Genomic DNA, 16858 nt, shown 5'->3' with positions numbered 1-16858 from the left:
CATGCTCAGATCCGGATTCCCAACTTACATGCACCAGATCCAGCATCTTCTAAATGCAAAATGCATTGGATGGCGGTTCTAAAAGTTTCTAAAGATGGATCAAATCCAGGTCAAACACATCAAATGAGTTGGTGGCAGCCTGTGTTTGTAGTATATGTGTGATGTGGTTCCATGCAGGGAAGCAAATGGTTTAGATCGTGCCTGAACCAGAACCATATCCATTTTCTCATAAATAAGACCAAATCCAGATCAGATCCAATTCTATTCTTATAATAAAAGCCTCAAACTGGATCTGAGTAAACAACGTTTACCGGATTCAAGACCCGGAATTGAGTAAACAACGTTTATATAGAAGTGCTCGCGTGATGGTACTTGGTAGGAACCATTGTGACCGTATGAGTTGTATATGGAAAATTGAACCCACGTTCAGCACGGGAGGAATAAGTTGGAATCCATTTCAGTCATCATTCTTGGTGGAAACAAATGGACAACTGCAGTAAAACTGGCCACCCACAACCCAACTTTAACATTTTGTAGGTGTTTAGTTATGTTAGATCTGAAATCTCCACCGATTTGAGGTCTGAGACTCAGATCCTGAGATTTTAAAACCAATGAAGAAGCCCCCCCCCCCCCCCCCCCCCCCCCCAAAAAAAAAAAAAAAAAACTAAACTCAATCACAACAGATGATTTAGTTGCCAACAGCGACCAAGCCAGTATGCCACATATTTTTCATAAGCAGACACATGGAGAAAAAAATGAATATTATTGAGATGCAAACTCCACTTGAAATTACTTGGCAGAGAGAAAACTTAGTATGGATTATCCATCCCATCAGCATTGCTTAAATTGTGTAAATATATGAACACCTACTACAAGCTTATTCAGGCAGGAGGAAAACCCAAAGAAGATAAAATTATACAATGTTTTATAGCTATACTACAATTACAGCTGCTCACCAGAGGTTCATTCAGTGATTGCAAAACCAACATAGATCACTCCATCCAAATAAACCTTTCTCTCTGCTGTTCTTTAATCATTTCAAGGCGCTTGTCAATTCCATTGTTCTCAGTATCTTTTGAGGATATTCCTTGTCCATACTGTGATGATGGTGGTAAGTAGTGTTCTATACTTCCTCCATCCAGAAAAATACTTCCCAATAACCACTGTGTAACTTGGTCTACCCTTCACAACCTTCCAGTACTCCACAATTTTTGGTCTGCAGTTTATGTATTCGTCCTCTAGATCTAAAAGCATTATTCGGGCTAGAACAGGAATGAACATAGAATCCACCACAGAGTATTCTTCACCAGCTAAGTAAGGTGTTTCAGTTAGCTGCTGTTCAGCATCATCAAGAAGACGAACAAGTTGGTCATCACTCTGCTTCACAGTATCTGGATCATTTAAAATCTCCTCTGTTTCATAGGCAGATTGAAGTCTTAAGCGATAAATGCTGGCCAGATCAGGTGACTCGGCCATCCGTGCAATTACCACCCTCCTCATGAAAGTGGACACAAAGAGGCGATATTTCTCAGGGACGTGGGAGAGGGTGAATATCTTGTGGTTCCAACTTTGAAACTTCTGCATCCATTCCATAGACTTGTCATCAACAGCGGCAGCAGAGCCATCAATGGAGGAGACATTGATTATCTGTATATACCTGTAATTCTATCAGAGATAATACTACTCAAAGAAAAATGCTGCAAAACACTAGAGTTATGAAAGAATTTGTATTACTGGATTATATCGAGCGTGTTGAGAATGACTGTTCCACCATTCTTGAAGACTGGCAATTTTGCAGTAGGGTTCATACGGAAGAATGAACAATCCATATTTTTGCCCTTCAAAGGATTGACATGGTATGAGATGTAGTCAATTCCCCTCTCTTCCAATGCAAGCCTTACCTTCTGGCTGTCAAGGGAATAAGGATGGTGGTATAGCTGCATGTTTTCCTCAACATCTGAGCTTACATACAACCTTTTTCAATGGGAAGGATCTGGCAGAAATTATGAACTTGGAAACAGCTAACTGAAGAACCCCCAGCGTTATGAGAGAATCTTCAGGTTAACCTGCATGTGATGGTGCCAAACACGAATTCTAAGAACAGATTCTAACAGTTGGCAGAATAAATGCTTTTCAGCATATAGAGTTGAACTAATTTAAAAGTTATGTACCATCAGTTTTAGTGATAGAGAAAGGTATTTGTAAAATAAAGAGCACAGCCTCCAGAACTAACTGAACTATGTAACTGAGACATTGATTATTAGATTTCCCATCTTACATGTACTGCTGCTTCATTTTGTCAAAACAAGTGTCAGATGCCAAAAGCCGCTTAACACAATTTTACCAGTAAAACCAAAGATATACCCTTATAACATCACTCTTCATCCACATGAAAAGGAGTACCCTTACAGGCATTCTGATATGCTGCAGAAACGACCAGTAGCACGGAGGGGCATGTCATAATAATCTGGACTGATGGCTGTTTCTTCGTATTATTCACTGCCATGAATAATTTGAAGAAAAGGCTTCCATAGCACTCCCTGCAGCATACGTCAATGCTCTCTTTTCTTCTTCTTCCTCTTGCTCACAGTGGATTTTGACAAATAATCCAAGAATAGCAGCAGCTTGAACAAGAAAAAAGTGACACAAGCCATGAATGCACAAAAATCTACTTAAACAACACACTTTCCATAAGAGCAAATCACCCAGGAAGAAAAAATGCTAGACACAATAGTCATGGCCTGTCAAGCACCAAGTGATTTGATACTTTGAAGGCTGCCACACCATGATTGATTATCTTGCAGGCAATGTGATGACAACTATATGAACAAAGCTCTGAGAGTAACATGGTTTATATTGATGGTATATCGCCAGGAACATGCACACTGTAAAATACAAACTCAGTTGGACTTTGAAAAGAACAAGATGCAGTTATAGATACCGAATGTTTAAGCAATATTGTGTCTCCACCAGTCAAGCTTTTTCTGCTGATACCTCTAAGATCGGTGGAGCATGAAGGAGACTGACTTCCTCATATTCTGGTATTGTTGTCCTAACATGTCTTCCTATTTTTGGGATGAAGAAGATCTACCCAGAATCCCAAACATGAGGTATCTCACTTTCCCATTACAATATATAAAGAGAAAGAACTCAAATGCTTCTTTTACAATGTTGTCATGCTTCTTACCGAAGTTAAGCAAAGAGCTCTAACATTTCCCACTCATGATCATTTATTCTTCTTTATAGGGATATTTATGCTTCTTCTATGAGCCTGCATTGTAATTTACATAGACTTCTCCTAAAAGATTATTTAGAAATAATTACGGAAAACATAGTAGTACAAACCAAAGATGGCTGGCCAAGATAACATGCTCAAAAAGGCATATAGCCAAGACCATTCCTCCAACAATCAATTCTAGGTTTCACACAGCATATACATGATATGGAGCCAATGCCAAAGTGTCCATTTATAAAACTGAAATATAAAGTCAAATTATGATATGTTACTAGGGAGGGTTACTATATTTATTTCAAGAAAATCAACAAGCCAACTATCAAACTCCATCACCTCTAAAGCATACTCCATTTCCCCTTCAAACACAACCAAAATCAGAAAGTGTGTTAGCAAGATCAGATCCAATTCTCACCAAACCAAACTCTGCCTTTACCAGATTAAGGTGGTTAGAACTTAGAAGTTCCATTCACCGAATACATGCATTAGATATACCTATCAATGTTCATCCCCTTGCTTGCAGATTTTCAGTTATAAGTGGTTCTTTAACCAACATCACCCAACAAACATTATAACCCAAAAGGCAAAGCCACATATCTATCATGAAGAGAGGAAACGATTGGCCCCATAACAAATCCATAAGTTGTCTGAACAAAAGTTACCGAAGTAAGAAGTAGGTGCGAGAAGCAATGCCTTAAGCACGAAGCAAGAAGTGAGTGTTTAAGAAATGCTCGGATGCATGAAGAGTGAAGCATTTAAGAAGTGTAAGGGGAAGAAAATAAGAAACAATAGAAATAAGTTGAAGATGACATAAAAATCGTAGTTAAAATATGTATGTTTTGCGTTAAATGAATTTTAAGTATTCAATAGAAAATTCATTATATATGTAGATTTTATTATGACAACAAATTTTTTTAACACAAAAAGGCGCTTACCATATCAAGAAAGTTCATTTTCATAATCGAAGAAGCAAGGTTTTCATTTTAGGGAAATGAGTTTCTAATAAAGTTTGGAAGCGTGAAAGAAGTGTGCAGTTTTGCACTTCTGAAGCAAGCTTTTGAGGTTTTAAGAGGTTTCCATTCACTATGATTTGAAGTTTAAAATTGCCACAAGGCATAAGATCAAGTATACATCTACCTAGGGTTCTCCCACAAGCTGTTCCATGTAGGAAATCCTACACTTTTTCATCCTCACTATGCTCCTCAAGATATATGGACTCAAAAATTCTTGACTAGCTCTAAATTCCATGGTGATTCAGAGTCAATGTATGCGAGTCTACTCACTTTAACTGACTCTTTTCTTCCTAATTGTATTTTTCTTTATTTCTGGACTTGAGTTCAAAGGAACCATTTTCTATAACATGTTTTCTAGTTTCAATATGTCAAAGACTGTAGCATATCCCTTGCAAAAAACCCTGCAGCTGTGATGGTTGGTACTTGGTACTCATTCTATCATATTATATATTGATCTTAACCCAATTATCAGAAGAAAGAATCATCTTGGAGTATCATGAGGAGAGAGAAGTTACATCTTAAATAGATATTGCAATTACAAACTTGTCAAAAACAACAACTACAATCACAACTAAGACTACATAAAACAGCATTGATCTTATGGTTACAAGAGCTTTACTTCTTATTTTCACTTGCAAATATTGCATATATGAACATTGGTCAGAAAATAAGGTACTACACATCACTAAAAAAGGAACTCAATTAGGTTCTGACTGAAAGAAGCTTTCAGTTGTAAGGGTGACAACCAAGGAGAGTTTAATCATGAAAAAAGTGGGGGCAATGTGTAGGAAAATAAACAAAAAAGCTATTAAAAATTACAAATATAATAAATGCACAAGGAACTGAATGACAACTAAAGACATATAAAAAGAAAGGGTATTTCTGAATGCCTCCCTTTCTTTTGAAAGGATTTCAGAAAATGCACCTATCTTCAGGAATTACCAAAATCATACCGATTTTTTGCTTGGGCTAATCAAGCTACCTTCAGTCAATATTAGTGTAGATGCTAGTAAAATGTCAAATTTCATACAAATTAACTACATGCCAGATACTTCATGCCACCATCCTCACCGTCATACTCTGCCAAAAAGTTATTATCTGAAAGCTCTTATGTTGTCACACATAATGCTGACTCCAGCAGTTGTTGTGTCTCTAAATTCAGTAGTACTGATGTGTGAGGCTCATTAGATATTTTATTAGCAAGAACAAATGAAGCCATTTCAAATAATCCTGTTAAACTGCAGTTAGGGCTGTCAATGGGTCAGATCCATGTCAGATACCTTACCTGAATCCAAATACCCACTCCATGTCAGCTCAAAGATGATGTACTTGCTCAACGTTTCATGCAAATGTTATGATCCACAGCCTTTGCGTTGGAATACCTCCAACTATAGCAGCTATATGTTTCAATATTCAATACCCACCCGTCTTCAACAATTTTCTGTTGTATTTCTTGAAAACCAAGCAGTCAAATTTCAGATGTAGGTTTGCCATCACTCTGCTAGCTATTCATGGTGGCTGGTCAAGTGGACCACTTTGAGCTGTCTTTATTTCTACTGCAGAATCTTTATTGGCTGTTATTAACACTACCTACCATCTGGTTTGCAGAAGTCTTTACCTCTGAACTTGCCACAACAGACATATTTCCAATTGAATCAATATGTTAGTGCGGAATGCACATTATATGATAGTGAGTCATTTAATATGATGTCTGTCATGTTTAAGAATAAGTATTCATTTTGTCCCATATCTGATACATTCAGCCTAAGAATTCCATGTTAGGACACCTTAAAATGGTTCCTGTTCTTCATGCTCCACAAGCACTCTGGATAAGATCCTTCCTTCATGCCAAGCTTCATCAATCCCCACTTTCAAGCCCTGACTTTTTTCTCAAAACTGAGGTATTTGTAGTTCATCCAGATTGCCATTTATCATGTAATTTCACTTTACTTGACAAGTCTTTTTATTATAAGACTATCCTTGGCAAGTTAGGCAGCCTTTTTAGCTGATAATGATGCCTAAATGGATCATGTCGCTATCAATAAGCAGTTTATTTTCTCTGTTGGCAACAGGTGGAACCAAAAGTATTACATACACCAAAAAAGAGCCATCATTAGTTATCTTTTCCACATTGGGTGCTTACGAGCTGAATAATGGCCAACAGATCCATTAAGCTAAGTATGTTTGTTGTCATTATATGTTGCATGCATTTGAATGACAACTTCACAAGGACATAAAAGGGATAAGAAATGGAGCCCCAATAAAATAGGCATCAGGTTCTCTACTTTGAGCTGCAATCACGTCCCAGAACATGGGCATTAAGCAAAAGTGCTTTCTATATCTATCAACATGCTGAACCTGAGATTGCACACACAGATAGTCAGTGGGAGTATATTCACAAAAACCTAATCCAGGGAGTTCATATACCCGCGACTGTCTATCGACATAACATGCAAAACCGACTTCCAGATTATGATTTTTGCTTGCAAATCCAAGCAGAGTATATGGGTCCCCTCGTTTTCCAACATTTTGAACTATTGATAACAACAAATTGACAATACAAGTTCCAATTCACGCACTCACTCATAGCTAATATCAATTGACTGGCAACAAAAAAAGCTAACTAAAAAAGTTCTAAATCAATCACTAAGAGCTAACCTTAGTTCAAGCCCTTTCTTAAAGATCCATTGATCACTATTGATCATTCCCAAAAGAATCCAAGAAACCAAATTTCATCGATAAGTTGCACTAATTGTCGACTCTCCCAACCTTGATCCACAAACGCTAGGCTATTTCGCTCATTGGTTGTCGATCGGCAATCTTTTAGGGAACTTCACTCATTTTTTCATCCTCTCAGTAATTTCTCAACGCAATTCTTCCAAAAACACAAAATTCTCACAAAAAAAACTTAATTAAGCCTACATAAATAACCAATTCACAAGTTATCCCAATAAAAACTCGAGGGAATCAAAATCTTCGACGATCTATTCAGAATCCATCATGCGCGTTACAAAAAACAACAAATCCCGATATAGATCGTAAAAAAAGGAAAAAAAAAACAAAAACCGCCTGGGCCGAAAAGAATGACCAATTAACAAGGGAAAACCAACAATAAATCAAGGAGATTAAGAAGGAAAAAGAAAAGAAGCGAGAAATTCCGGAATTCCTTCATTCGAACTAATCTCATAGCACAAAACAAACAAAAAAGATATATCGAATTAATTTGTTTTTGGTCAAGAAGTAATTACCTCGATTTCTTCCTTCAACTTTCGCTACGAGGGAGGGAACGAATTACGAGAAACGAAACTCTTCTTCTGTTGAGTTAATGGGCGCGTAATCTCCCGCTCGCGTGGAGGCGTCCGTTATTTCATATTCATGATGAAGGAGAGAGAATTACTATATTGTACATGAAATTTCAGTCAAGGACGGAAATGACTCTAAACGAAGTTTTTTTCTTTTTTTCTTTTTTCTTTCTCTTGATTTTTCTAAAATAAAAGGGAGAAGTGGAAAGTGAAAGCTGTGCAAAACTGGACTTTCGGTTCTGGACCTTGTTTTAGGATAAACTATAAACTAATGACTTTAGATTGGCGATTCCACGGGGGCAAGGGGTAAGCTCAAGGAGTTTTATGCTGTTAGGTAGGGATGGCAGTGGACCTGGGGATACCGGGCTCCGCCCCGCCTTGCCCTGTTTGGACCGGAGATGAAGGGCATGAAACAGGGATGGAGGTGGGGATGAAGGTTAAAATCTATCCCCGTGCCGGAATGGAGGCCAGGATAGACTTATGCTTTCCCCCGCCCCGCCCCAATCCTTTAAGGAATGACTATAGACCGAGGAGAACGGGGCCCTACCCCGCCTCACCCCGTTTAGACCAGGTATGGAGGACATGAAACGGGGATGGAGGCAGGGTGGAGGTTAAAATCCATCCCCATGCGGGGATGAAGGTTCAGATTTTGAAATGGGGCAGGGGTGGAGACCTTGTCTCCCGCTCCCGCCCCGGTCCACTGTCATCCCTACAGTGATAGTAAGTCAGAGCCAGTATGGTTAAGTCTTTGATTTTGAAGGTGGTTTCTTCTTGTGAATATAAAAAAAAATAGTATTAATCAAGGACAAATTTAACTTTTCACTTTCGATTTGGATGTCAGGGACTAAAGTCACTTATACATAAAAACGGCTTACTTATGGTTGAGATTGTGTTTTTCTGCATACTATATCCAATTTTTGAAATAGCGGGTTTGGGATTTGGATCTTATATAAATGATGAAAGAAATACAAACATATAAAAATTATATGAATTATAAACACTAAAAGAAATAAATATGCAACAAACAATAAAAAAGTGCTTTAGTGCTTTGCTGTCATGTCAAAATCATGATATATCAAAAGTACATTGTTTTAAAAATGTCATGAGTTTTAGGAGAATTTCATCTTCAGAAATGTTGTGACTAAATTGCAATGTTTTCATAATAGTGCTAATATTTGTCACATATCTTTTATTCTGAACCCTTATTTACATGCTAAAAGTATACAGCATGCTAGAATATTAAGCAGACCTTTTTTATGTGACATTTGATCCACACTTGGATCCATGTCCACTAAGATCCCATCCAAATCCAGTGATATGCCAAAAACCATACTAATATAGAATTTCAAGGGGTACAAGTAGGACCGTCAATGGGTCAGGTCTGTCTTGGCCGGTAACTCAACCGAGTTCCAGCCGAACCTAACCTAAGAATAATGTATGTCAGATTTGAACTATAATCTTTGCTAGATATCCTGCCCAACCAGATAACCTAAGTGTTTTCTTATATATTTGAAAATAAATGCTGTAAATTATGTGGCTTGAGTTTGAAATTCCATTTTCTTAACCTGACATAACATGAACCTTAGTTCTTGTTATTTGGGCGAGTTTGGGTGCACCCATGGACAAACCCTCCACAAGAGCCCATCGGGTACATGAGCATTGGCCTCACACAGTCATGACTCATGGGAGCAATCTTTTTACATTGATAGCCCCCAAAGGGGTTTGGTGCAGTGGAGGGGGTCTTCGCCACAAGAAGGGTGGTAAGGGTTTAATGAGGGCAAGGATAAGCCCTTGCTCAGTCAAAGCCCTGACGGCAAGGGGTGCACTAGGGTAAACTGCAAAAGCAACCGTAGGTTTTGGATCCCAATGATGGCTTTTCTGTCATTCACAAAAAAAAAATACATATTTTCACATTGATATTGATGATTGAAATGTGATATAATGGTGATAATAACTGCCCCAATATGGTCCAACACTAAAAATAGAATTCCCCAAATATACACACATAACAACCCCCTTGTGCTAGGTGTTGCCCTTTTCACTTTATGTCATTTAGTGGTTTTCTCAAGTCTCACAGCATTGTTTTGAATAAAATCTGATGGAAGACCATCACTCTTGTAGGTAGTGTTTGCCATTAGCAGCGTATTTGTGTCACTGAAAGTGGATTGTTTTCCGCAAAAAGACATTGATGAGCATGCATTTTGCGGAGCTCACGGTGATAACACAAACAACAAAAATCTGTTTTCACGAAAAACCCTCAACCCAGGGTTTTTCGCCAAAACTGCTCCCTTGGAGGGGGGGTCTGATTCCATTTTCGTGGCAGTGGAATCCACAGAAGGGGGTGCCACGGCACCCCATTCCGTGACATGCAAACGCCCCTAAGTAAAAGCTTGTTCTAGGAAGGGCAGTGCAATAAGCTCTTACATGAACTTTACAAGAGCAAATGAAAAGAAATGGCACCTGTGGCGCTCATAGATTTTGATCCCAAGTTGATTGCCAAATCTATTTTGAAAAAAGCTATTTTCTCTAGGTTGATGCACTTGTTCTTTGTGTCAAAGATTGGATCACGTGACGAGATTCACTTTTGATAAGGGGGTGATCCCACCCACTAAATGGTCCACCCTGTCCTCTCCTTCAAAGTGTGTGTAATATATACATTTTTTTTTTGGCAAAATCGACTTACACTGGATGTGATCTCTATGGTTGAAAACATATGGATAGACTCTTTACTCAATTTTTGATACATAGATAAGATTTTACAAGGATCAAAATATCAATGGTTTTGAAAAATTCTAGCTATAAAATCTTACCTACACAAAAAAATTTGATCCAAGAGTCTAATGACAAGTTTTCAATAGAAAATATCACATTCGTACTGTTAGATTTCCCAAAAAACACGTATAACATACACATTTGAAAGGCAATAACAAGGGGTGGACCATTTAGTAGGTACACCATCCCACTTCTCTTCACTTTTACTCGGAAAGATGTCATTATAGTTTGATTATCTATATTCTTGCAGTTTTTTGTGTAGGAAGAACCTGAACATGGTTGACAATCGCTCATGAACAAACCCTTAGGGAGTGTTTTTTCCCCTTTTTCTTTAAAATTTTCATCGCAGACTTAGGGGTGCCATGTTGACCATGGCTTTATGTGTCTGTCATGTAAAACTATATGAGCACAATCCCCCTGACCATCAAAGATAGTTTTCAGTTGGTTTCAACCTTGTGGCAAGAGATACACAACTCGGGTATTGAACTCTTGACATCTTCCAACTTAAACCGCTTAAACTGACTCACCTAACCAGATATGCAAAGCTTATGTGGAGCCCATAACTATTGATCATTATTTGAGATGAAAAGAACACAACTGCTTCATTATCACAAAAGATCTTTAGTAGTCTCTCAATAGAGTCTACAATCCCAAGATCCACAGCGAAGCTTATAATCTATATGGCCTAAGATAAAATCTCGTATAAAATCAATAATTTATGCCCTAATAGATTTTAGAAATTTTTTTATTGTTCTGTAGTGAGAGATGATACCTCAAATATTATGAGACACTCGCGATTGCAAAAGCAAAAGGCTAAGAATATTCGAACACTCTCACTTCTCATAGACAACCTTCAGAGCAGTTGTTTTATTCTACATGTGAGTGAAAGATTAATCGCTCTATACAAGATTTATATTGAAAAAGTAAATATAAAGTCATTTATTATTCATCTTGTCTAAGACAAGCATAATTGGGTCATTATCGTTTCACTTTGGTGAAAATGATCATACTCATAGTTGTTGTCTCTTCAATCCACAAGGAATTGATTCTAAGTGGCGGAACTAGCAGATCATGTAACCAAAGGCAATTCAACATTATACCTTTGGGTACGAACATGCTTCATGGGCTGATATACACATCTACTATTGTATCCTATGTGGATTTGGAACACAATGCAAACCTAAAAATCATGACCAATAGTTTGGTCATGCCAACAGGAAAAGTCACATGAAGCAACCTCGTCTAAATTTTTCAACCCTCGCTGGCAAGGATTCATTGAGTTGGATCTTCAAAATCAAATATTATTTTTGAGTAATGTGGACCCTGAAACTAGAATAAGTCTCCATTGCCTCCATCTATTTGGATGAAGATGTTGTGTGTTGGTATCACTAGTTCAGAAAGAACTCAGAGGTATCAACTTGGTATGCCTTTTCACGAGCATTAGTATCCCTCTACAAAAGTAATTCTTAACCACCTGACTAGCATTCTGGAGTGCTCCCAACATGCACGATTGGCACAAGAAAAGTTGCAAAAGCAAGGGTCTAAAAACATTCAAATTGGATTAGGATCTAGATCCAAACATAACCAAACTGGTTCTCCTTCTAATGGCAGGTTCAACAGATCTAGTGTATCAACTGACACTAGTGGGTCCAATCCCATTTCTAATGTACCTTTCAATTCTTCCAATGTACTTGTAAATATAAAAAAAGACTTTAATGATGCAATGATAAAAAGGCAAAACAAGGGGCTATGTTATGACTTTGAGGAAACATGGTGCCCCGATCATAATTATAGGACCTTGTATGTGTCTTATATCTCATATAGTATCAACCCACACTAGTGGGTCGAAGCCCATTTCTAATATACCTTTCAATTCTTTTAATATACGTGTAAATGTAAAAAAGGACTCTAATGATGCAATGATCAAAAGGCAAAACAAGGGACTATGTTATGATTGTGAGGAAACATGGTGCCCTGACCACAATTATAAGACCTTGCACATGTATTATATCTCATATAGTAAAAATAAAAATAAGTTAGAGGAGGGGTGAAAAGAAGAAGATCAAGAGCTTCCACGAGTTGGAGTGGTTGTGCTACAAACAAAGATAGTTTCATAAACTCTCAAAGGCACCCATATAGCTATCAACATTGACATGGGCAACAAACATGATTTGCTATTCACCCAAACATATCATAAGGTTAAATGTCCCACCACTTCACATGTCCCATTTAGTGTGATAGTAGGTCATGGGAGCAAGCTTTGGTGCCAAGCCAAGTGCCCATACTTGGCCATCAACATCCAAGGCAACAACTTTAAGATAGATGCCTCTATCATACCCATGAAAAGGGTAACTCTGTTCATGGGAAAGCAAGAGCTGCAAATTGTAGAACAAATCATATTGGAATTCAAATCCATGATCATGAAATTCGACCAAGGAGAAAATCATATTGAGATCACTACTCCCCGACCCAATCCAAAGATCATGGGATCAAAGTCCATGATCAAACTCATGCAACAAGGAGGACATGTCTTCCCTCTTCACACCTTAGAAAGTGGTTTCTAATAAACCGTCCATAGTGAATGGGAACATATCCTCAATATCTTTGAGGACATCGTTGTTCAACCAAATAAACTTTTTCCGGTAAGATCTCATGACCATCAAATTGTCATCATTTAATGAGTTGAACCGACCTATATTAGGCCTTATTATTACAACTTGAAGGAATGACCAATAATAATTTTTTATCCAGGAGGATGAGACGGATCAGAGTTTGGGGAGACATCCTCAATTACTGACCTTGATGACAAGGCCGTTTTGAAGATGGCAGGATTGATAGCAACCAAACCCAAAAAACTTCTATTATACTATTATTTGGTATTTTTATTTTTAATTAGGTATGTGTTTGCCCTCGTAGGATTTGGATCTATTGATCCATATAGGTGTAAGTGGAAATTGGAGTTAGTAAGAAAGAAAACCAGTAATTAGGTTCAAGGAAAGGAAATATGGGATTATTGGAATTGTTGAGGATAAATAAGTCCTTTTGCTAGACTCAACACCCCTCAAGAGCAAGCTGGTTGTTTGGCAATGTTGAACGTTCATCAAAGGGCATTTTAATCTTTACGTGGAAGTGAAGATCTCTCCTCTTGAAAAGGGAACAACCAAGTAGAATTTCAACTTGAATCTAGTTGACTAATGCTAACCAAGAGCCTGTAAATATTATACATACGTAAATCCAAAGGAATTAGAAAATGAATTTTGAAAAGGGTTCCTTACCTTATGTTGCCTTACTTGTCTTAATTAGGATTAGGCTAATTCATTAGAAGGAGATAAGCCTCCTTTGGCTTGCCAAATAAGCATCACCCCACTTTCCTCAACCAACTCTCTGACCAAATTCACGTCTCACTCTCAATCCTTTCCTCTACTCCAAATTCACAACCCCATAGTTTTTTATTATATTTTCCCATAGCCTCCACTTTCCATTTCTTTCCCTCTCCCTCTCTCTCCTTTCCCTATTAACGAGATCTCCTCTCCCTCTTATCTTCTTCCCTTCACACACACCTCATTACTCATTAACCGCATGCCTCAAAGAGCCACCACCATCTTCCTCCAACTGTGTGTCTTCCAGTTCGTGTGTTGCAACCACCATAAAAGCACATATCAAAACCTCCTTTAACTAAATACTTCAGGCAAACATCTGCAAGTATGATACAACCTTTACAAATAATTTGTGTGAATGTCCCCAAAACGTGTGAACCTCCTTTAACAATTATGTATGCAAATATATTATGACATCCATAAATTTTATTTGTGAATGTACCCAAAACGTGAGAACATTCTTTGATTATACATATGTCTACAAATATAGTATAACATTAGAAAATAATTTGTGTGAATGTCCCCAAAATGTATGAACCTCTTGTAACTAAATATAACTAGGATGTGAGTGTCCTGAGCTTCATGTGTGGATATCATCACATATTTACGAACGTCCTCTTGACGTTCAGTTGAGGATTCACGAATATCCTCTATATATGCAAAACTTTGTACCTCATTTGTGGGTGTGCGAAACATTCTCACATTTAACATGAGATTAACAAACTTTGTTGTCTTTACTGTGAATTTCCTATTCCTTTAGTGAATCTTCATATGAGAATTAAATATAACACTTCGTTTCTTCAAGTGGTATGGTTCATATTTTAGGATTGTTTTCGTATAAACTAAGGTTTTTGTGGTCCCCTACACGTGTTCACCAATGTTTACCCAAAATAAATTTTCCAGTGACTATTTTTGACAAATTTTTTTGGCACTATTGATTGTTATTTGTCATGCAACGATACTTCATCAGTGACTTTTTTTGGGTGTCTAAGACATCATCAATGTTGAGATATTCTGGTAAGTATATTTTTAACAACTGAATTAGTTGTTTTTTTAAAGTTTTTTCATGAATCAAATATTTTTTCAAACATTGGCATGAATCAGTTATTTTGTAAAAGAATTGCATGGTTCTTAAGTTATCTTTGCATGTTCAATAACCTATTCCATTTTTTTTGTTTAATTTTATTTTCAAGTGAGGCTTTGTTTTTTGCTTTGTTTCCTTGATTTGGTGTGCCTTTATATTCATGTGGTTGTGTATCTCATATGTTCATGAGCTTTACACTACATAAAATATGTATTTAGTATAATATTTGCCTTTGATCATTAAATTTGTTGAATATAGATCCTTTTTAGAAGTGATTAATGGATTCTGCATATCTTCAAGCTTATGAGCCAATATTTTTTTTATAGAACCTCTTATGGGTAAATTTATACTAGATCATATCCTGCACCCTTTTTCTTTTCTAATTTTATCATTATGGTCATATATTTTATTATCAAGTGTAACTTTGTTGTGAAATATAAAGAACTGCTTTTGCTTTATTATGAATATTTATGTCTGCTCATTTTTCATGCATTCAATATTTGAATGTAAAAAGTTGATGCCTACTTTTATTCCTTTTACCTCAACAATAGCAATTCTCTCTTAACAACGAACCCTTAAAGCTTTTTCTTGACATATAACAAGATCATCAACTTACTGGTTATAACTCGTGTCAAGCAGAAAGATATAAAATATTATTAGTTGCTATGAACATGAATTTTATATGGATCACCTATTTCTTTAATTTTTTTTAAATTTATTTATTGATTAAAAAAAAGCAATTGAAGATATTGACATGAAGGCAACAACACCTACACCAACACCTATTGATGGAACAAAGAAAACAAAGGAATAGAGAAATTACCCACAGGTTGATTTATCCTACTATGGAGTACGAAAGGGACCCGACATATGGGCAGAGAGAGAACCTACTACATGGCCAAAAGTATGGGTAACCGACATGTTTCACAATAAATGCATCAATAAGGGGAAGCCCTAAAATATGTGTTTAATTAATAAGAAACTAACACCTTCAGTGACATCAATAGCAATTGTTGATGCTACATAAAAGGTTGAGGAGTTTGTGGCCAACATCATGTCTCTCGTTCCAAAAGAATCTAAGAAGGGTGATTTATGTGTGCAATTAGTCATGAAGAAGTTGGATGAGTCATTGACTGGGTCTAAGGTTGTTGCAAACCTCAATGCCCAGTTAGATAAAGCAAAATACATGACCACCTTCAATGACAATGGTGCTATGAACACCATGAGGGTGGAAAAAGCGCAGGAGATACCCCAACAATAAGAGGATGACAAAACTAAGGTGGAGAAAATTGATGTTCATGGTCCCAATCGAAAGAGAGTGGGGGTCTTTTTGCATATGAGGATCATCAACAAAATGAGGAGGTCGGGGAGGAGAGTACATAGAAGGATCCTAAGGAGGCTTATGTGGTGATATTGGAGAAAAATCTCCAAGAGTTTGAGGAGGTCAAAGATCAACCTTTTAAAGAACAGGTGCATGTTGATCATGCACACTTTATGCATATTAAAGTCACATTTTTATGCATGATCCATCGAAAAAATGAAATAAATACCCAAACTTACAATATTTTTAGGGCATTAAATAATTTGCAAAAGGAAGAAAAATCGTATAAAATAAGTCTACCCGAGTGTTTTTTAATTTTTATTTCTTTTAATAGCATTCTTTTGAGAATATTTTTTAGAAAAGGTAGTTTTAGAAATTTGATAAAAATAGGTAGAGTGTTTATAAAATAATTAGTTTAACCTAACTTTGTTTTATAATAGCATTATGGAAAAGGGGGGCGTCCTTCAATTGGAAAAAATGCCAGCCTCTTCTCTCCCTCTCCTTTTCGTTTCTTCTCTCTCTCTCTTCGTTTGATCACCGATTCTTCCCCATCTCTTCCCTTGTTCGATCTCGATTTCATCGTTCTTCTGATCTTTGCTATCGTCGATGCATCTTACCCCGTCGTCGGAGCATGCGTTCACCAACAAGAATGACCACTTCTTCTCAACCCCTCCATCGGAAGTGGATGTAAGGTTTGCTTCTTCAACCCCATCTCTTTATTAGATTCATAAGTAGTTTGGATTTAGTGTATGCATTA

At 37.1% G+C, this 16858-nt stretch overlaps 1 protein-coding gene across 1 annotated transcript; it reads right to left on the bottom strand.

Annotated features, from left to right (window-relative positions):
* Positions 1-809: 809 nt before the first annotated feature.
* Positions 810-7594, bottom strand: LOC149838291 (glutathione S-transferase TCHQD-like). The gene is made up of 3 exons (XM_090007655.1): positions 7494-7594; positions 1735-2066; positions 810-1657 (listed from the first exon to the last, which is right to left on the bottom strand). The coding sequence occupies exons 2-3, from the start codon at positions 1941-1943 to the stop codon at positions 1066-1068; spliced, it is 801 nt and encodes a 266-aa protein (XP_089863781.1). The 5' UTR covers positions 1944-2066; positions 7494-7594; the 3' UTR covers positions 810-1065.
* Between the last annotated feature and the right edge of the window lie 9264 nt (positions 7595-16858).

Source organism: Nuphar pumila, chromosome 5 (genome assembly GCF_984573655.1).
Source record: "Nuphar pumila chromosome 5, dmNupPumi1.hap1.1, whole genome shotgun sequence".
In the NCBI taxonomy this organism is placed as follows: Eukaryota; Viridiplantae; Streptophyta; class Magnoliopsida; order Nymphaeales; family Nymphaeaceae; genus Nuphar; species Nuphar pumila.
This window is presented reverse-complemented; position numbering and strand designations above follow the sequence as displayed.

What these genes read in the sequence shown, in the direction of transcription:
- LOC149838291 (XM_090007655.1), bottom strand. Translation starts at nt 1,943, where the DNA reads ATGCAGCTATACCACCATCCTTATTCCCTTGACAGCCAGAAGGTAAGG. An exon ending in AACACGCTCGATATAATCCA is followed by an intron (nt 1,658 to 1,734) that starts GTAATACAAATT and finishes ATAGAATTACAG; the next exon opens with GTATATACAGATAATCAATG.